Consider the following 19,852-nt stretch of genomic DNA (forward strand, 5'->3'; position numbering starts at 1 on the left):
TTTACCAGGGCTTTCTCAGAGACCGCCTTCCAAACATGCTGGTTGTGTAAGGTGAAGCTTTCTCGTGGTCATGTGGTCTCTTGGTCTGTGCCAGACTCTGGTCTTGAATGCGTGAAGTGACTTAATCCCCATAACCAACCCTGTAAGGCAGGCAATATCCCATTTTGCAGTTGAAACCTGGGCCGCAGAGAATTTAAGGGTGTTTTTCAGGCGCTCTCAGCATGGGAGACCCAGGGTTCAAACCCTGAGAGCCGGACTCCCCCACTTGGATGCTTGAGCTTGTGATGGTGTCTCTACTCCACAGCGATGCAGTTGTCCCTGGTGCTGGTGTATGAACCGCCTCCCCCCCCCCCCCCCCCCGACCAAATCCAGACCCCGAACACCTCTGTCCTATGAGAACGTGCGGCCCCTGTGTGGAGAGTCCAGTGTCTGCCAGCATGGTGACCCAGTACAGTTATAGAAATAATGCAGTGGGACAAGCGTCCATAGCTTTGGGGTTGCCTGGAGCCTTTCACCATGGCCCTTTACAAGACCTCCAGACCCCCTTTGAGTGGTCTCCGGGCAGCAGTATCATTCATTACTTCTCCCCCGCCTCACCCCTGCTGGGATGAGGTAGTTGTCCCTGTCGATTTGCAAACCGGTCCCTGTGGTTCTGAGCCTTTGGGTCTCCAGGCTGTGTGTGGCCACAGCACAGTGCCAGGCAACATCAGGAAGAATCCGTGAGGACGCAGGGATCCCGGGTCTCCTTGTCCTGTGTGACGGCGGCAGAGAACCGTTCCCAACTTCAGAAGTGAGCCGTGCCTCATCAGGACTGCCACCCTCCCAGCCACCGCGCTTGTGCTAATTCTTTGTTGATTTAGAAGCCTCTTCAGGATCGTGTAGTGCCTCAGGGCCACTCTTGTGGAGAGGAACTGTAATCCCTTAAATATAATAATCCCCCGCACTGGATACTTTATAGCACGGTCTCCAGTACGCAAGCTTGTTGGCACCCTCCAGCAGTCCTGGTGGAGTGACGGACAAGGCTTATTATCCTGTTTTGTGGAGGAAAAGGCAGGTAGGTGGCTTTTGTGACTTTCCCAAGTCACACGTCCAGTATACGGTGAAGCTGGGAGTAAAATCCAGTCTAGTCGTGGTACACAGGACAGATGGCAAATGCTTGGTGCACACACCGACACTCCTCCCTTGCTCGCATCAGACATTGCAAGCTGATCACCGTGACTCTTTCCCTTGCGCCCCGGGTTCCCAATTACTTTTAGTAGCGCATTCTAGCCGGCCGTTGTCAGCTGAACAACATCGGCATGCAAGGGGAGTTCCTTGTCGTCGGTGTCACACACGAGCTGGAAGTGGGCCAGTGACGTTGCCTGCGTTTCCTGGTTGTTTGGATTTCTAGATAAGTGAAAGCCGGATGCACGCTGTAACTGGATTCCAGTTGGAAGCTGTGCACCTTTCTGACAGAGCCAACTACCGGCTTCCAGGAAGGCCCTGGAGAGTCTCAGTGAGATGCGTAGTGGTTGACAGAGGGAGGGCTGCTCGAATTGGAGTGCCAGATGGTGATCCAGAAGGGGATGGAAGGTGGGACAAGCTAATTGCCGAAACGTGATTGAACCCTCTTAGTTGGAGAAAGCATGGAGGAGGCAGCACAGACGCCTTTCTCTTCCAGATACCCCCGAGTTCCACTCCGTGTTTTGCTTTCTCATGGGTCGTCCCAAGGATGACCTTCCACTCCACACAAAGACCCTCACGGGATGTGGGGATCCCGCGTGGTGGAGGGGTGATAACGTCGAGGGGTGTATGTGCCCAGGAGGTCTTTGGGGGTGCCATCCTTGAGAACCCTCTATCTCGGCCAAAAGACCAGGGTCATGTTCTCAGACTGGTTGGCGAGTCTGAATATCCAGGCCGGTTCTGGGCATCATCAGATACCAGGTTTGAGGTGGAGGTTGAGTTTGAAGTTCTCATTCAAGTTGAACCTTGAATTCTGCATCTGACCTTGGATAGCCAGACCATGAGCACTTCTTCACCTCAGCCTTTCCTCCATGCTGAGCCACAGAAACCGTCCACCACGGTCACCTAACTAGTGGCTCTCTTGTTTTGATCGTGTAACTCTTCAAACATCAGCCGATTTCTTGCTGTCAGCCTCCACGTGGATATTCTTGACCTTGGTTTCCAAGGTGCCTTTTCATCCGTCCACTTAGTTGCACAGACCCTCTCATCTCCCCCAGCAGTGTCACCCCGCTCCCCGCCTTCCTGCCCACGGGCAGGCTCCCTGGTTCATCCCCAACCCTAAACCTGCGGAGCCTCTTTTGGAGTAAGTTCAGCTCAAACCCTCACCTTTTCCAGAAAGACTGGCCCGGCCCTTCCATTTGAGAGGACTCTCCCACATGAAATACAAATTTAAAGAAAGCCAACTGTAATGGTTAGAAGGTACCTTACAGGGCATAGGCTTCGGTAGTTTTTTTAACTTACTTTTTTTTCTTCGTGGCAAGAGAGCCCTTTCTTTAAATGAAGGCTTCTGTGGAAGACCAAATAATAAAACAGAAAACGGAACTGTCCACTAGTTGAAGGGACGTGGGGTGCTGAGTCCTCCTGCCTGCTGAACCTCCCACCTGTACACCTCCCCTCTTGGCCCCCGTGACCCTCTGATTTAGTTCAGTTCCCAGGCGGAGTGGTTGTGCCCAGGGAAAAGAGATGGCTTAGCTGAAGATTCCCTAGTAAGTGAGAGGGATCCCCATGCCTCCCAGCCACATCTGGGGTACTTTCTAGTTTGTCAGCATTCCCCAGCTCTTCAGTGAGATGTTCAAACAGGTTTCAGTGAAGGGTCTGCAGCCAGCTTCTTGTGCGAAATGCAGGGGTAAGCAGTTTCTTTAACTAGGGGTTCTCGAGTTTTTAGTGCATTGGGATGCATTGCAGATCTCAGAAGTCAGGTACGGTAAGGTAGTGGGGTGTGGACAGATAGTATAAAATACAGTGATTCTCAAACGTGTTTGGCCACAGGACCTTATCTGGTTGAGGAATCCTAAAACGGTTTCAGAAATACTACAGGTGGGAAAGTGACTGGGTTGTAGTGGGTGATGATATATATATGTTTATATAAATATATATAAATATATATATTTATAATATATAAATATAAATACATGTAAAATATAAATATAAATATATAAATATATATATATATTAAATATATATTTATATATTTAATGTTTATTTTATTTTCGACAGAGAGAGGGAGAGAGAGAGGGACCGAACATGAGCGGGGGAGGGGCAGAGTGAGAGACACACACACAGAATCCAAAGGAGGTTCCAGGCTCCAGGCTCCAAGCTGTCAGCACAAAACCCGACGTGGGGCTTGAACCCACAAACCATGAGATCATTACTCTGAGCTGAAGTTGGATGCTTAACTGACTGAGCCACCCAGGTGTCCCGGTGATCAGTATTTTCAAATGTTTATTTATATTTTGAGAGAGAAAGAGAGAAAGTGAGAGCACATGTGCATGTAGGGGAGAGAGGCAGAGAAAGATTCCCAAGCAGGCTCTGTGCTGTCAGTGCAGAGCCCAATGTGGGGCTTGAACTCAAGAACTGTGAGATTATGACTTGAGCCGAAATCAAGCAGAGTTGGACGCTTAACCAACTAAGCCACCCAGGGGCCCCTGATTCCCCCACCCTCTCCCCCCCGCACCCCCCCCCCCCCCTCCCCAGGACAGCTGTGGTCTGGTTGTCAGTCCAAGAACAAGTCCTTTTTCCTGGGCTACGATGTAATATCTCCATCCTAACAGCTGTCTGTTTCATCACAAAGCCTCTGATTTGGTGTCTCGTGAAGGGCTCCCATAAGCCTCTGCCCTCCCATGTCTTTAGACACTTTGTGTCTTCCAGTGATCACCAGGTAATTCACTGGTCCCTCATGATGGAACATTAAGATTGTTGCCGGTTTTCTCGTGTTGTAAACAGCACTGTGATGAACGTCCTCGTGGCTATTTGTGCACATAGATGGGATGGTATTCTTAGATGTGGAATAGTTGGGTCACATGGTATCCACAGCATGCTTTATAACCACAAGTGCATCAGAATTGCCACCACATCGCTTCATAGCCTCCGAGGTTCACTTCCCAGCGTCGTTCTTGGCAAAAGTATTAACCAGCGGAGTTGGAAGACGCCGGCTGCACAGGCAGCCTTTGCCTAGGTAACCAGCACCTGGGAAGTCAGAGGAGGGCCTCATGTTGTTGGCCATGCTGTCTTAATCTGGCCAGTCTGGCACTGAAGGGCCCCGACCCCTTGTTCTTTCTCCTCTCACCCTGCTGAAGCTCCGCTCCAGCGGCCGGGACTTCATACATATTAACTGACTTAGATTGAGAGGTTTTTTCCCCGTGTAAGAGCTTGGTAGTGGAGACCCATTTATATGAATGCTTTTTATGTCCCTGAAACCTTGTGCAAGAGGCACAGATTGGACTACAGAGACAATGGGGTATCAGGGGCCTCGTTTACAAGAAGGTTTCTGTCGCCACTTTTATTGCCTGGATCCTGCCTGGCTCCTAAAGGGTGGTTGGTGTTCTGAGAGGGGGGTGGGCGAGGGGCAGAGGAAGAGGGAGGGAGAGGATCTTTAAGCAGCCTCCACACCCAGTGCGGAGCCCGTGCGGGGCTCCATATCATGACCCTAAGATCATGACCTGAACCGAAATCAAGAGTTGGACGCTTAGCCAACTGAGCTGCCCGGGAGCACCAGGGGTGGAGGTTTATGGGCAGCAGCAGTGGTTGGTGGCATTCTTTTCTCCCCCTCTTCCTTTTGGCTCAAGTAGATCGTTTTGGAGGAGGACTGACTCGTGGATATGGACTAGAATGAACCCTTCCAATGAGGGGGAGGCAGCCACACTCTGGCCTTCTGTGTGCAGATGGTGCATCAGAACTTTGTTTGCTGCCTCAGATGAGCCCCGTGAGATCACGTGGTCCCTTTCCTGCTCGAGGGACCTAAGGCGCTGAGAATCTGGGTACTGTGAACAGTGTCACTCAGCTATAAGAGGGACAGTATTGGGACTGGCAGCCTGGTTTGTCTGACTACAAAGCTGGATCGTGCCACGCCTTTTGTCCAGGAATCTCTAACCTTTATTCGAATTAAGTCTGAGTGGTTACAGGTCTTGTAGGAGATGAGTATAACGTGATTCTTAATTTTTAATTATGTGAATAGCACCTTTTTTTTAATGTTTATTTTTGAGAGGGAAAGAGAGAGAGAGAGAGAGAGAGAGAGAGAGCGAGCACGAGCAGAGGAGGGGCAGAGAGGGAGACACAGAATCTGAAGCAGGCTCCAGGCTCTCAGCTGTCAGCACAAAGCCCAACGTGGCGCTTGAACTCATGAGCTGTGAGGTCATGACCTGAGCCAAAGTCGGATGCCACCCAGGCACCCCGGTACCCAAGTACTTCTTGTGTTAAATACTGCTAAAATGCAGAGGTGTATAAAATAAAAAGTAAAGAGCACCTCCTTGCACCTTGCTGCCCTCTTTCTTCTGACAACCAGACTTAACCTTCGGGTCCCTTTCTTTGCATTTACATGTATTAATATCTGCTCTGGTTCAGCCCTGAAAGCCATTTCAGTTCTGACAGGAGGCCTTATTGCGTGCCCACTCTATTTCTTTAATTTCAGCAAACCCAAATTAAATAGCAGCATGATAACTCACTGTAACTTTGGGTAAGTCACCCATTCATGAGAGATAAAGCATCAAATCTCTCGTCCATATACCTGGGGTAAGAGTCCGGAGCGTCACAGGGTTTTTGAGAGAATTATGAGCCAACAATGTAATGGTCTGGTATAAGGCACAAATGAAGGTTCGAGAAAGTTACCTGAGATTGTGCCCCCGCATTGCAAGATATAGGAATGGACGTAGTTAGTTACTCTGCCTAACTCAGAGTCATGTGGACAACAATTATATAAATAGCCATGCATACAACATAAGCTATAAGTAAGCTATAAATGTCACCAGAGAGGTGTTAGCAGCAGTTGGAGCCCTGGGCTCCAGTGGGGGAGCAGTTAAACCACGGAGGGTATTAGGGAAGGCTTTCTGAAGGCAGTGCTCTCCAAGAAGGAGGGGTGGGGGGGCCTTAATAATGCTAACTTATTCAGCCTTGACTTTGTGTCGGTCAGTGTTCACCACATTTTATGTAACCTAACTCATCTTACCCACACGAATAACTACGAGGCGAGAACTGTAGTTTTATAGGCGAGGAAACTGAGACACAGAGAGGTCAAGCGGGCCGCCCTAGGTCACACAGTAAGGGTCTAAGCGAGGATTTGAGCGTAGGCATTCATTGCTCTCACTGGCCGTGCTGCACAGCCCACTGGATTTCAGGGAGAGTCAGTCCGGAGGGGTGTAGCAACCAGCATGAGCAAGGCTGGGGGGTGAGGCCGCTGCTGGCAGAGCTGGGGATGGCCAGGGTGTGCGGGCTGGTGGGAGTGGCAGTTCATGACATGGCTGGATAGGGTGATTGCAAGCACGTCAGGGAGCACCTAGAGCCATTAATATCTGTGATAGTTGGGCCTCCTCCCCTCCCTGCTCTGTCACTTGCGTGGGGGAGTAGCTGCCCTTCCTGGCATCTGCCTTGCGAGTGACAACTCCCAACCTGCCTGCCCTGCTCTCGGGCCACTCAGTGGCTCATAGGCAAGCTGCCTGCTGTTCCTCAGTTTGTGTTTGCCCTTCCCTTCAGCTTTTCGAAGAGTAGAGTCGTGTCAGGTTGCTGGTCATTGCTTGTTTTTGAAATTCATTTAAGAAAATCTACTTCCAGGTTTGTCTTATACTAGCCATTACACACACACACGCGCACACACACACACACACACACACACACACACACACACAGAGGCATGCATACCTTCCTTGAGGGAACCATATTGGTGACACGACAGAGCATGTCCTCACCTCTCGTACCTGTGGCTGCCAAGGGCCTTTCGACATTGTGTGTGATGCCCTTGCACTTTGATTGCTTCACCGTGCGGCACAATGGAGCCTCTGTCAACATGCCAGCTAATTAATTTTCACTTTGTAATATTGCTTCACCCCTATGCACTGTTCACGGTGTCCAGGGTTTTCCCTGGTGCTGGTTTGAGGAAGGCTCTGGAAAGGGAGGATGTGGATGTGAACCCTCCCTCCTGCCCCTTCTGCGGAGGCCTGGGTCTTTCCCATCTGCATTTCCCTCTCAGCCTGATTTCCAGTAGCTGTTTTGGGGGAAGTGCTTGGCACTCCTTTTGGGAGAGGTCTTAATTATTAGAGTGTTAAAATGAGCACAGACCTCTCTAATTTGGTCTCCTCAAGGGCAGAGTTGTGTGAGAACCAAGAAAAGCTGAAATTGCAGACAACTGGTAAAGACGGGCTGTTTGGGTTCAGCACTGCCAAGTTCACTACCACAGTGGCGAGGAGGGGTGGGCCTCTGCCTGGGCAGGGAGAGGGCGGGATTTTGTAATTAGCACATGCGCTTTGGGTATGTGGAAGGGGTATTTCTAAAGGGCTTAAAATAGTGTGTCTTTTTGGATATTAATTTGCATAGGCCATTCTATGTCACCTTCCCCTCCCCATTTCTTACATTGCTGATGTTAAACTTGGGCCAGGCATTCACATTTGCAGAATTGAATTTTCTGTTTATATTTTTTCCCCCGTTGCTGGTGTTTTATTATGAGAAGCCTCACCTATTGTGTTGTGTTAAAAGGAGTGCTGGGTTGGAAGGCAGGAGGGACCTGTCAGTCTTTCTTGCAGCCTGACCTTGGCAGGTCACCTCCTCCTCTTCGTGCCTCAGTTTCTCCATCTCTGAAGTGGAGGTGCCGAACCAGCTATCCTCATTCTTTGAAACCCATCTATTATTACACCCTTTGTAGTGGGTTATGTTTGACTCCAGAGTAAGGTTCAGCAAGCTTTTTCCGTGCAGGGCCACGTAATAAATATTTTAGGCTTTGTGGGTTGCATGGTCTCTGTCGCAACTACTCAGCCCTGCATCGTAGCGCAAAAGCAGCCGTATATAATACAGAAATGAAGGGGTGTGTCTGTTCCGGTAAAACTTTATTAACATTTGGCTTGTGGACTTTAGTTTGCCAGCCCTAGCTCTAGAGTGTTCTCTTTGTATTTGTTTTTTAATGTTTATTATTAATTTTTGAGAGAGAGCGTAAGCGAGTGTGAGTGGGGGAAGGGCAGAGAGAGAGTGAGACATAGAATCCCGAAGCAGGATCCAGGCTCTGAGCTGTCAGCACAGAGCCCAATGCAGGTCTCGAGCCCAGAAACTGTGAGATCAGGACCTGAGCTAAAGTCAGACATTCAGCTGAAGAATTTCTTCAGGGAAGAATGTCTTACTTGAGTTAGGGACCAACCTGAGCTCTCCTGAGGCCCAACCTTGCCACGAATCTGGTCTGCCCCCTAGGTTTCCACTCTGGTAACTGGGAGGTAGTCTGTCCAGACTCTTGGAGAGCAGGAGTGTCTAGCTCTATGCAAATTACCCTGTTCGGAAGAGTTGTAAGATTTGGCAAATCCCAGCTTAAGTCTGATTAAGGAAACTCTACCACAAAACAGCATATATCCTTTCCTTCTATATTTTCCCTGTGATACATCTTTACAGGGAGAGGAAAAAAAAAAAACACCAAAAAACCAAAAAACACAAAAAACAAACCCTGCTTGCTTTTTGTCAGCGTATGGCTTTCTTAGGCTTTTATTTCAACATTAAAAAAATCAGTGGTACGTGGGGTTGTTTCAGGGACAGCACTGTTCTGCTCCTTGCTCATACACAACTTCTTGTTTTTTTAAGAAACTACTTTGAGAGGCTACTTCTTTGAGGGCCTGAGGACACTGTGGTTAGTGGGGGTAAAGGAGTGTAAATGAAGGTTACCCCTCTTCTTTGTAACTGTCAGTGTGGTATCAGATGGCTGATATGGTAGCAAGATCGTCCCTCATTTCTTTGAATAGTGCTAAATAATGCTTTTCTTCCAGGTGAAGAAGTGCTCAGTATTCACATTATTGCTGAGGGCTGTCACGTGTCCTCTGTTGGTCCTTCTCTTGGGAGTTGAGGAGAAGGGAACATTTGTACCCATTTCCCAGATTGGCAAAACAAGGCAGGGTGCCATTGAAGAGCTTTGCAGTCTGGATTGGAAGTCTCACGTGGCTACGACAAGCCAATGTCTTTATCGTTTTCCTGTGGAACTGAGATGTGACTCCGCAGACAGTATCTGGGGGTTCAGGGGTGCTGTGCTAGACTGGGCTTCCTAAGGCCTGGTGCCTCCCTTCCCAAGAATGCCCTCCAGAAAGTGGAGCATCCTTACGGTGGAGGCTGGGAGGGTTATTCCCCTCCCACTCTCCCAGACTCCCCATGGAAGTGTGCAGTCAGAGTGACACAAGAGTGTGCTGTGCAAACGCACTTTGAGACCCGTCACTCTAGCCCCCCACCCCCATCCAGTCAGATTAGTGACTCCCGGGAAGCGCACAGCTCTTATAAATGTGAGGCTCTGCTGTTATCGGGTGGAGGGGGTAGAGAAAGGGGGAAAAAATCCACCACTAAAAGCAGAACTAACCCCTAGGGCAGCCTAGCATGTGGCTGAGATACTCTGGCAAATGTTTGGACAGCTTAAGAAGATAAACTAGGACTTAAATAAATAAAACCAACTACCTGGTCTATGAAAAAAAAAAAAAAAAAACAAGGTAGATTTGGGGGCCTGCTATTTCCTGAAGCTTTCAAGGCCGGGAGCACGTGGGGTGGGAAATGTACCATTGGGTGACCCTTCCTGGTGGAATAACTTCCTTCTCCAGGTCGCAGGAGCCCGTGCCTGTGTATAGGGCCCTCCTGGGGGAGCCTGGGGTGGGGTGGAGGTTTCAACCCGGTGGAGTCCTCACTCGCCGCCCTCTGTGGCCCTGAGGAGGGCCTCCGCCCAGATGCCCCTCCTCCACTCATTAGCTAATTGGTCTTTCCACAGAGCAGAGCCATCCCTGGTGTCCCCCAACCTCCTTCCTTTGCCAGGCCTATTTTGGGGGACGAGAGGACTGTCAGTGGAGAGCCTGCTCTGTGGACTGACACCACTCAGTGGACATGAGGAAAGTTTTTTTTGTTTTTTGTTTTTTTAAATTTATTTACTTTGAAAGCGCGACAGAGCAGGTTCCGTACTGCCGGCACGGATCCCGATGCAGGGCTTGAACTCAACGAATGGTGAGATCACGACCTGAGCTGAAATCCAAAGTCTGACGTTTCACCGACTGGGCTGCTAAAGTAATCGGTACACCCAAGGTGGGGCTCGAATCCATAACCTCGAGATCAGGCGTCGCATGCTCTCCCAACTGAGCCGTCCAGGCGCCCCCTGAGGAAGCTTGCTCTTACTTGAGCAGCTACTTGTGCCGGGGATTGTCCGGGGGTACAGTGTTGGCAGCAGCCCCCAGCATGCTCTTGGGGAGCTCATGGTCCGGAGTGAGGAAGTGAATGACTGGTGAGGAAAGTGGAGTTCTTCCCCCTGCTAGGGTACTTGTGTGGATGTGTTGGTCGGTGGTCTCCTCTGCTTGTCCTAACCGTGGAAATCAAAACCCGGGTGAAGATAATCAAATGCGATGCCACACTGGGAATGAAAAGGGGTACATTCTAAATATTTCCTGAAACTACCCAACAAATACTTGCTAGGCTGTGAACCCTTCTTTGCTGAGCTCTTTTAAATATGTCCCCAGTCTTTTCCCAGGAGAACTTCTGGTTGCCTCCTAATTTTAGCGAGGAGGGAGAGGTGACCCTTGGGGTGGGAGGGCAGGAGGCTGGCCATGTCTACCTGTCAGGGAGAGTTAAAAATGAGGTCTTTTACCTTTTAATGATAACGCACATTGCCCGGCAGTATCCTAGTGGTGTGGAGGGCCTGAGTGTGTCCCGTAAGTCCAGTAAGGTCACTTGTCTTGATTTTGGCTGTCACTTGTGCTGCTCATAGGTATTGTGTTGATATACACCACGGATTACGGCCTTGCTTGTTTTACTGGTGGGCTGTGGGGAGGAGGGTGAGCAGGCTCCCTACCTCCTGTCTGAGGTCTGGGAGGGCTTGCTCTATTGGGGGCAGCATTTCTCTGCTTATTCCACTCCAGCCATCAGTGTGGGTTGAATCGCAGCTTCAGAAAGGCTCTTGTCTTCCTTTTAGGGGTGTTCAGTTTTCCAAATATTTCCCTCTCTCTTCTTCAAACCTTCGTCTGTTTAGTCTTCTGAGAAGGAAGCAAAGAGCTTGAATGAACTGCATAAGATTAAACATTTACATCTTTGTAGTCAGGACAGGCCAAGTTATAGATCGTGAATCTTCACACTTGATCTTAGCCAAAAGGCCGAGAAGCGATAGATCGTGAATCTTCAAATAACGTTATTTTGGGAATTGGTCTTGACTATACTTTGGTCCCGAATTGGCATCTCCCATTGAGGATAGAAGTTCATCGTAAAGTGTAGAACTGGAAGTGACAGAGGTCCTTCTGTGAGTGAGGGTTTGTGGAACCTCACTCGGGGCTAACCTTAACCCTTGCAAGGTGCTTTTACGTGCGTTATCATATAATCCAGACTGCCATCTGAAGAGGTAGCTTGGTGTGGTTCTCCATCTTGCACATGGGGAAGTTGAGGCTCTAGGAGGTTCAGTGACATCCCTTAAGTCTTGTGTCCTGAGCTTGAGCTGGGATTTAAGCATATGGGTTCTAAAGCCTGTGCTCTTTCTATGGCACCACACTGCCTCCTAGCTTCCTCCTTTGTGGCAGCTCCTGGGGGGACCCGGACAGGCTTCTGATTAAAGCCATTTGTGTGGCCAGCTCACCTGGATCACAGATGTGGGAACCCGTAAAAACTGGCTGAGGACCCCTGAGCCCCTCTGGCATTATTATTTTATAGCTGAGAAAAGATGCCCCATAGAGAGAAGTGACTTGCCAAGATAGTACAGTGAATGTGTTTGCTGATGCTCTTTAGAGGTTTGTTGAGTGCATTCCTGGTGTCAGTGTTGTTATACCACATTGTTGGGAAGAAAGCAGTGAACAAAACAGACCAAAATTCCTACCCTTGTGGAGCTCAAACTGAGGGTTCCATATTCCCATGCCATAACTTCCTACCCTCAGCTTCTAGACTGCTCCTTTATCCCACCATAGGTGCGGGGAATGCAAAAATAATTTTCGTGTAATATTTTGAGCCTGAACACAAGGAGAGAGGTGAATCAGCGGGAGAAAAGAAGTTATGCAATTGACTCTAAAACTAAGGGAAAAGATACTTGGTCTGCTCATTTGTTTTAAATACCCATTCTTTCTACAAGTCAGTCTGTTCGTTCTTTCTTTCTTTCTTTCTTTCTTTCTTTCTTTCTTTCTTTCTTTCTTTCTTTCTTTCTTTCTTTCTTTCTTTCTTTCTACTTTTAAAAAATGTTTATTTATTTTTGAGAGGGGTGGCCCAAGCAGGGGAGGGGCCGAGAGAGACAGGGAGACACAGAATCTGAAGCAGGCTCCAGGCTCTGAACTGTCAGCACAGAGCCCGATGTGGGGCTCGAACCCATGAACCATGAGATCATGATCTGAGCCAAAGTCAGGTGCTTAACTGACTGAGCCACCCAGGTGCCCCTCTACGAGTATTTCTTGAGCACATGTTATGTGCTGGGCACTGTTCTAGGTCCTCTGTATTCGGCAAGTGAACAAGGCCCTGAAGGAGTAGCAGTTACAATACACTTGGTTCTCACTGACACCCAGCAGTGGCAGGAGGTCGAGCTCTGGCTTCATGGTGATTACCGATTTGTGGTCTGAACATTTTCCCAGCATGGGTGGTGAATGTTGATCTCTGTGGCCACCCTCTACCCTCAGCGTGCCAGATTGGGTAATGTTGGTGATCGATTCCAGCATGGCACCCCACCCCCCCCCACCCCCCCCCAAAACGGAGAATACCTACCTGCCTTGTTTCTTACACGGAGTCTGTTCCCTGACTCATTTTCTGATCCTCTGCTCCACAGAGGCATCCTAAGCATTTGAGTTTTTACATAATGGAGTTTTCCTTACTTATCCAACTTCTCAGTCACCACCTGCAGCTTTGGCCACAAAAACAGTGACCTCTGCAGCGGGGAAGAATTTGACCAAGGATGTCTGGGGAGACTTTCTATTTATAAAACACCCTCTGCAGGTTAGTGAGGGGCAGGAAGAACATGTTCATGTCCCCTTAGGAGTCCTACCCACCCCACCCCCCTTTTAAAGGAAAAGCTATTTTATTATTTATTTTATTTTTAAGGATATATATTTTTTTTAATTTTTTTTTCAACGTTTTTTATTTATTTTTGGGACAGAGAGAGACAGAGCATGAACGGGGGAGGGGCAGAGAGAGAGGGAGACACAGAATCGGAAACAGGCTCCAGGCTCCGAGCCATCAGCCCAGAGCCTGACGCGGGGCTCGAAGTCACGGACCGCGAGATCGTGACCTGGCTGAAGTCGGACGCTTAACTGACTGCGCCACCCAGGCGCCCCAAGGATATTTTATTTTTTAATGTTTGTTTAATTTTGAGACAGAGAGAGAGAGCATGCTCACACAAGTGGGGAGGGACAGAGAGAGAGGGAGACACAGAATCTGAAACAGGCTCCAGGCTCTGAGCTGTCAGCACAGAGCCTGACGCGGGGCTCGAACCCACGAGCCGTGAGATCATGACCTGAGCTGAAGTCGGACGCCCAACCAACTGAGCCACCCAGGGACCCCAAGGATATTTTATTTTTTAATGTTTGTTTAATTTTGAGACACACAGAGAGAGAAAGAGCGATCACACAAATGGGGAGGGACAGAGAGAGAGGGAGACACAGAATCTGAAGCAGGCTCTGTGCTGTCAGCTCAGAGCTCCACATGGGGCTCAAACCCACAAACCATGAAATCATGACCTGAGCCAAAGTTAGATGTTTAACAGACTGAGCCACCCAGACACCCCTAAAGGGTATTTTATTGAGAGAGACAGACAGAGAAAGAGCGTGAGCAGGGGACGGGCAGAGGCGGGGGGCGGGGGGGGGGGTAGAATCTCAAGCAGGCTCTACGCCTAGCACAAAGCCCAACTTGGGGCTTGATCCCATGACCTGAGCTAAAATTAAGAGTTGGATGCCCAAGTGACTGAGCCGCCTTGGTGCCCCAGGAAAACCCATTTTAAAACATGCACAGCCTGAATGCTCCCCTTTGCATTTTCTTCCCATCAGCACCTTACCATTTGATAATCTCTAAAGTCCCTTCTGAACTCGAGACTCCCTGGCCCAAGTTTTCTTTCCAGTGTCTGCTTCCCCTTCAGTGATGGGGAACTCACTACCTGACAGGGCAGCACATTTCAGTTTTAGACAGTTAGAATTAGTGTCTGTTCTTGGTATTACCACCACTAAGTAGAAAGACTCCCTCTTCCTTATGACAGCTTTCTTGGGGGGGGGGTTTAATTATAGCAACTCATTCATGTTCTCTATTCTTCCCATAAAACTCCCCCACCTGCACCAGTGGGTTTCCATTTAAAATAGCTCCTGTTCTGTTTTGGAAGGCTTCTCTCCTGGCTTCTGGTTTGCCAATGTTCTTCTGAAAATGTGGCTCCCAAAACTGACCTCCAGCCCCACTCTTTGGCCCGGCACCCTCGAAGTGTCTGGAGTTGGCAAGAGGGAGAAGTGTGGCAGGGGCGAAGATGCTCTTGAGTCAGGAGCTGGCCGCGATCCGCTTTGCTCTGTGGTAGGTATTAAGTGCGTTCCCAGGCCTGTTTCCTGCTTCCAAATGCCAACATCCCTGCCTCTTATGTGAGGTTTAGCTTAATCCCCAACCTTACCTAAATGTTACTTCTATTATTATTCAGAGCTGTGGGTAGAATTTCCCTGTGTTGTTGAGAGCGTGGGTGGGGACTCCGTAGCAGGAGGCCCACTCTGCCTGGAATCCTCCTCGCTGGGTTCTTTGTTCAAAACCCCTGTCCAGCCAGGATGGTGCTGCTCTTCTAACATTGCTTATTCGAATGTCTTCAGAGATTAGAAGGGACGACTCCCTTGGTTCACCAGCAGGGGATACTGGGGTCCAGAGGGTAGAAGTCAGCTTGTCCCCATTCTCCTGTCACATGGCAAGTGAAGTTAGCCTTTGTAGCTGGAAGGCTAACTTAGCTGGAAGGCTAAGCTGGAAGGCTTCTTGCATCTTTTCTTGGTACTCTCTCCTACCCTGGAGTGAGTCTGGAGCTGCAGCTCTGAGAAAGGGTCTTTAGTTTGCCGGTTGTAGAATTGAATTGTCTGTGAGGGTTCTGGCTGCTCAGCCCTGGCCAACAGGTACTGGGATTTGCACAGAAACCCTCATACCCTGCCCTTGCTTTCCTCTGTCCCACCTGAGCTGGTGGGCTGGCCAAGCGTTAGGGGCACACCTAATGAGAATCCAAGGATCCGATGTAGCCATCAGATACTGAGGGCCTGCTGAGCACAAGACGGGTGGAAAGCCGGCAGAGTACAGGGGATAGTTGCCATGGAAGAGGTGCTCCTTGAGGGGCAGTAGTTTTCACGGTTGTATGCATGGTGCCTGGTGCCTGGCACATAGAAAGTGCTCGACATGGATTTGTTGAGGGAACCAAAGGATTTGGATAGATGAGACCAAACAATGGATAAGCTTGGTGGCAGCCTACCCATCTGGTGGGCTAAAATGGAAAAAAGCCAATTCCTTTTTATCTTCCAAGTGTTCTTGGAGCTCCTGCCCCATCCTGGACCCTGCAGAGGGATATAAAGGTGTGGTCACAGCCCTGCCCTTGAGTAGGTTAGGGAAGGAGACCCCAATATAAGGACCCCATGTCTAGATGGTAGGGGAAGTTAGCACTGGTTGCCCAACTGCCTTGGCTTTGGAGCGTCCTCCTTTGAAGGGCCCCTCCCGGCTGCTCCTGGAAGTGTCCCCCAGGTATGACGGTGGCCAGTGCTTGCTGCCAGTGATAAAACTCTAGCCGAAGCTAGAGTGCCCTCCCTTCCTCTTCCCGGGGATGTGGCCTACCCTTAGCTGCCCCCACCCCACGGCCGCTCTTCTGCTCCTCTTTAACCTGACTGACCGGCTGCTGTGCGTGCAGAAGGCCTGGGTGACGGGTGAGCATGATAATAAAAATCCTCACTCCTCTCTGGGCGCCGTGCCGTTTGTGGTACGTCTCGTTAATCACTTGGCAAAGAGAACATTAGTGCTTTAATTCACTGGACTGGATTTCCTCCCAGGTGTCCCCCGGTGGGGGTGAGAGGTGGAGGTGGCCAGGCTGGCTGGGCAGTGCTTGAGGCGGAGGTGAGGTGACAGGGTGGGCAGGGTTGCATTTTCTCCTTTTTCTGTCCCAATAGAGCCAGTACAGTGCCTGGGAACCCCCTCCCTGCCCTCCAGAACACACTACTGAAGCACTGCCCACCCCCATGTTGCACATCCTGCCCTCTCCTGCCAGTTCTCCTGCTCAACTTTCTAAGTAAATCCAAAGCCTTCTGTCAGGAGAGGGGCTGTGGTGTGTGCCCAGCACAGTGGCCTCAATTTCCCCTTGCCTGCTTTGGCGGTGTTGCGTTAGGCACTCTGGGGAGACGTGGGCAGTGCCTCCCACCCACTGCTGCTGCCCAGCCTGTCCTTTGGGTCCTGGGTACCTGGCTTTCTTCCCTTCCTCTCCTCCCTCCTACCCCCTTCGCTTCTGTCTTTGCTCTCTCGAGGAATCAGCCCCCCTTCCTTGCGTCCTTCCGTCCAGGGACCCCTTCTCAGCCCTTGGGGAAACCACACAGGCCTCCTGTGCTCCCATCGGTGGGCCCTGTTCCCTGTCTCCTCCAAGTCTCCCCCCATGGAAGATATGGCGTGAGGCGAGGGGGCCTCACCCCCAGTGCCGAAGCCCAGCCCGAGTTTTTCTGCCCCTGCGTGGTTTTATGAAGTTTCTCCTGTCAAATCCAAGAGGCTGAGGAAAGTCATCTTAAAGATTTATTCCTCAGGGACCCCCTGAACTCTGGTCATTGAGCACAAAGAGGGTTCAGTGTCTGGGGGTGGGTGGGAGACTCTCCCTCTGGAAGGAGGGAGGGAGCGGCCTGGGCGGTTGCGGGAGTGGAGGCCCCTGCCTGTGCATCTCCGATGAGTTGCAGATGTGGGGGGTCAGGGGCTGGAAGAACCAGCCCCCTGAGCTCTGGCTCCCCTTGGAGCATATGCACCGCAGTTTCCGGGAGCTGTGTGTGTATGGTGGGGGGGGGGGGGTGCGCCGCGGGGAGGTGGGAGCTTGTTTGGCAGCAGGCGCCCATCAGACAACTGGAAAGTGCCAGTGCTTGCCTGGCCATCTGTCCCCCTCCGCCTGGCTCCTGTCCGCCTTCTGCTTACCACAGAAGGGCCCGGCAATAGTCTGCAGTGCGAGGGCACGGAGCCTGGCCGGGAGGGGCAGGCACGGTCCCATCTTGGCTTTGTTTATTCCCATCTTGTCCCCAGCTCCTGTGCTCCGCGCGAGTTTCCAGGTGCCTGAAAAGTTTGCTGTGCTGCCGCTCGTCGCGGTGGTTTTGTGGCAGGACGATGGGAAGGGAAGGTGGATGTGTGCTGTTTTGTCTGTTTGCTTAAGTGAGACCTTCGCCCTTCCCCCCGTCCCGCTGTTTGCCTCCGTCCTTGCTTTAATTTGTAAAAGCGCCGCCAGAGCCAGAGCCAGAGCCAGAGCCGGCCAACTCTCCGTGGTTTGGGCTCATCTGCACACCACCCTCCTCGAGCTAGTTAAAGGGTTAAAAATTATGGGGAAGTTCAGCCGGCACTTGCAAGATATGGTTGCCGTAGCAACAGGCCTTCTAATCTGGTAGGTGACCTGAGAGACTGGAGAAGATGTAGGGGTTGGTTTGGCATTTCATTATTTCATGAGGCTGCCTCTCCAGCTGGTTTCTCTGCTGAGCTTAAAGCTTGCTGTTCCTGCCACTAGAATTACTGGCACATTCCAAAACAACAGTGTTGATGGCACTAGCAGTGCGTTAATGGGGGTCTGGCCAGGCAGGGTGGGCGGAGGAGAGGGAGCTGGGTTCCAGGAACCCTAACGTGGGACTTGTCCCCTCGCACAAAGGGGGGGGGGCGTGGATAGAAGGGTGTGCGCTCAGGTTCGCTTTCCTGCATACAATAGCTGCCTTCTTAAAACACCACCGTGTAAACGGAATCCTGTTTTTTAGTGCCCTGAGAGGGACTGGCTTTTTAGAAGGGTTTTCAGGGAACTTGTTTAGTTGGACAAAAATCCTCTTTAAATTTTGGGGCCCCTGTGTAAGGTAGGGGGATACCCCCCCCCCAGGGCAATATCTACACTTGGTTTTCCCTCCTCTTTCACTTACCTCCAGATGGATGTGGTCCAGAAATTCGGTTCAGTTCAACACATTCATTGCGCGTCTCCTGTGCTCCCAGCCCCGTGCCTAGAGCAGAGAGAAGTAGGACAGAATACCTAGTTCACACCACTGTCCTGGCCAGAGAGGCTCCCAGTCTCCCAGTCTGCGAGGGGCCTTCCTTTTAGAGTGACCTTGTATTGAGGACACCTTTCTCAGAGGGGTCTGCTCTGTTTCTCTTTTCGCCTTGGCTGTGATTGCCCAGAAATCCATGGGCCTGGTAATTGGTATGTGTAGATGCCATGCTTTTCTAAGCACCGTGTCCTGCGTAGAGTTCTGTGTTAGCTCGGACCCCGGTTCACAGGGAGTTCCAATGGGTTGACTTCGTGGGTTTCTTGCTTTCCTCAGTTTCTTCCTTCTAGAGAGGTTGAGCATGCCTGAGATTCGTGAGGGAATTTTAGGTGGTGTCGTCCCTCCCTTTGAAAGAGCGAGGTCTGTGTGTTAAAGGCCTGGCGGGTGGCTGTGGAGGTTCACTGTTCCCATTTCATAGATGCAGAAGCTGAGGACCAGAGGCAAGGGCATATCCACTCTTGGGGCTTCTGGATCCCAGACGAGGACTTGCCCCCACTGTGCCAGGTCCTTGATGGCCTGTCCGTCCACTGTGTGTATGGCCCGTGTGTGAGAAGGTTGGGCCGGAATGTGTGGTTCTTGGTGGGTGGGAATTTGGGAGATTGGGAAGTGCACTGTAGAGGTCAGAGGGACAGGCACCCTTACATGATCAGGAGAGTCCATGGATGGTAGGGTGCACTGGCCACAGGCTTCGGTTTTCTGGTTCATAGGATCGGGTTGGGCCAATGGAATGAGAGACTCACCCGTTGCTGGCCAGCATGGCCCGTGTTGGGATGTGGGAGTGTTCTGGAGAGGGCACAGAGGTGCCACCTGCAGCCTGTGTGTGTGACCAGCTCAACTTCTGGTCCCCATGTGCTTTGGGTGGTCGGTCCCCTCTGCACCACAGTCTCCCATCTCTAAAACACTGGAATTGACTTCATCATATTCCGCCTGTCAGGTCCCTCTGTCCACGTCGGGGGGGTAGAAGCAGCATCTTGGCAAAGTTCCCTCTGTACTTCTGGGCCTCAGGTTGGTTTTTCAATAACGTAGAAGGTGGCTTGAGGGTTTTGCCTAGTTTTTTCGGGCTTGGGTGTAATTTTGCCCAATTCAGTGCATTTTAATGCATTTTAAGCCCTTGTCCTTGGGGGAGGCAGGGGTCAGGCCACATCTTGGGCCTCAGAACCCTGCCCACCTTGGTCTGACCTCCATGGACTCTGGAGATGGTAATCAGAATTGGGTTCTGCTTCTGTCTGTGGTTCACTTGGATACCCAAGCTCTACTTTGCCTACACAGAGAGATCTTGGCTTGGGGTAGTGGGGGAATTTAGCACGTCCGCAGGGCCTTTGTAAGTGAAGCATCTCAGAACCACCAAAGGAAAAGATCTGCAAGGCTGAAGCTGCTGGGATTGGGCTGTGTGTCTGTGTAGATCGATGGGGGTGTGTATGTGTGTGTATAAGTGGGTAAGTCACTGGGTGGAGTGGGGGCGTGCGGGTTCAGGTGAAGATTTCTGGGACCTCTGGGATATA

At 50.7% G+C, this 19,852-nt stretch overlaps 1 protein-coding gene across 8 annotated transcripts in view; it reads left to right on the plus strand.

Moving 5' to 3' along the window:
* The window catches only part of SSBP3 (single stranded DNA binding protein 3), a 164,757-nt gene that overhangs the window by 32,904 nt on the left and 112,001 nt on the right, over positions 1-19,852 (plus strand). For 2 of the 8 annotated variants that reach the window (XM_058695785.1, XM_058695794.1), the window contains one exon: positions 14,471-14,652. The exons of 4 other annotated variants lie outside the window; for them this stretch is intronic. In XM_058695785.1, coding sequence (XP_058551768.1) covers positions 14,512-14,652 — 141 coding nt within the window. In that variant the 5' untranslated portion in view covers positions 14,471-14,511. Of the gene's footprint in view, positions 1-14,470; positions 14,653-17,594; positions 17,714-19,852 lie in introns of those variants that run through there. 2 more of the 8 variants (XM_058695802.1, XM_058695820.1) reach the window with 2 other exon arrangements.

Source organism: Neofelis nebulosa, chromosome 2 (assembly GCF_028018385.1).
Source record: "Neofelis nebulosa isolate mNeoNeb1 chromosome 2, mNeoNeb1.pri, whole genome shotgun sequence".
NCBI classification, from domain to species: Eukaryota; Metazoa; Chordata; class Mammalia; order Carnivora; family Felidae; genus Neofelis; species Neofelis nebulosa.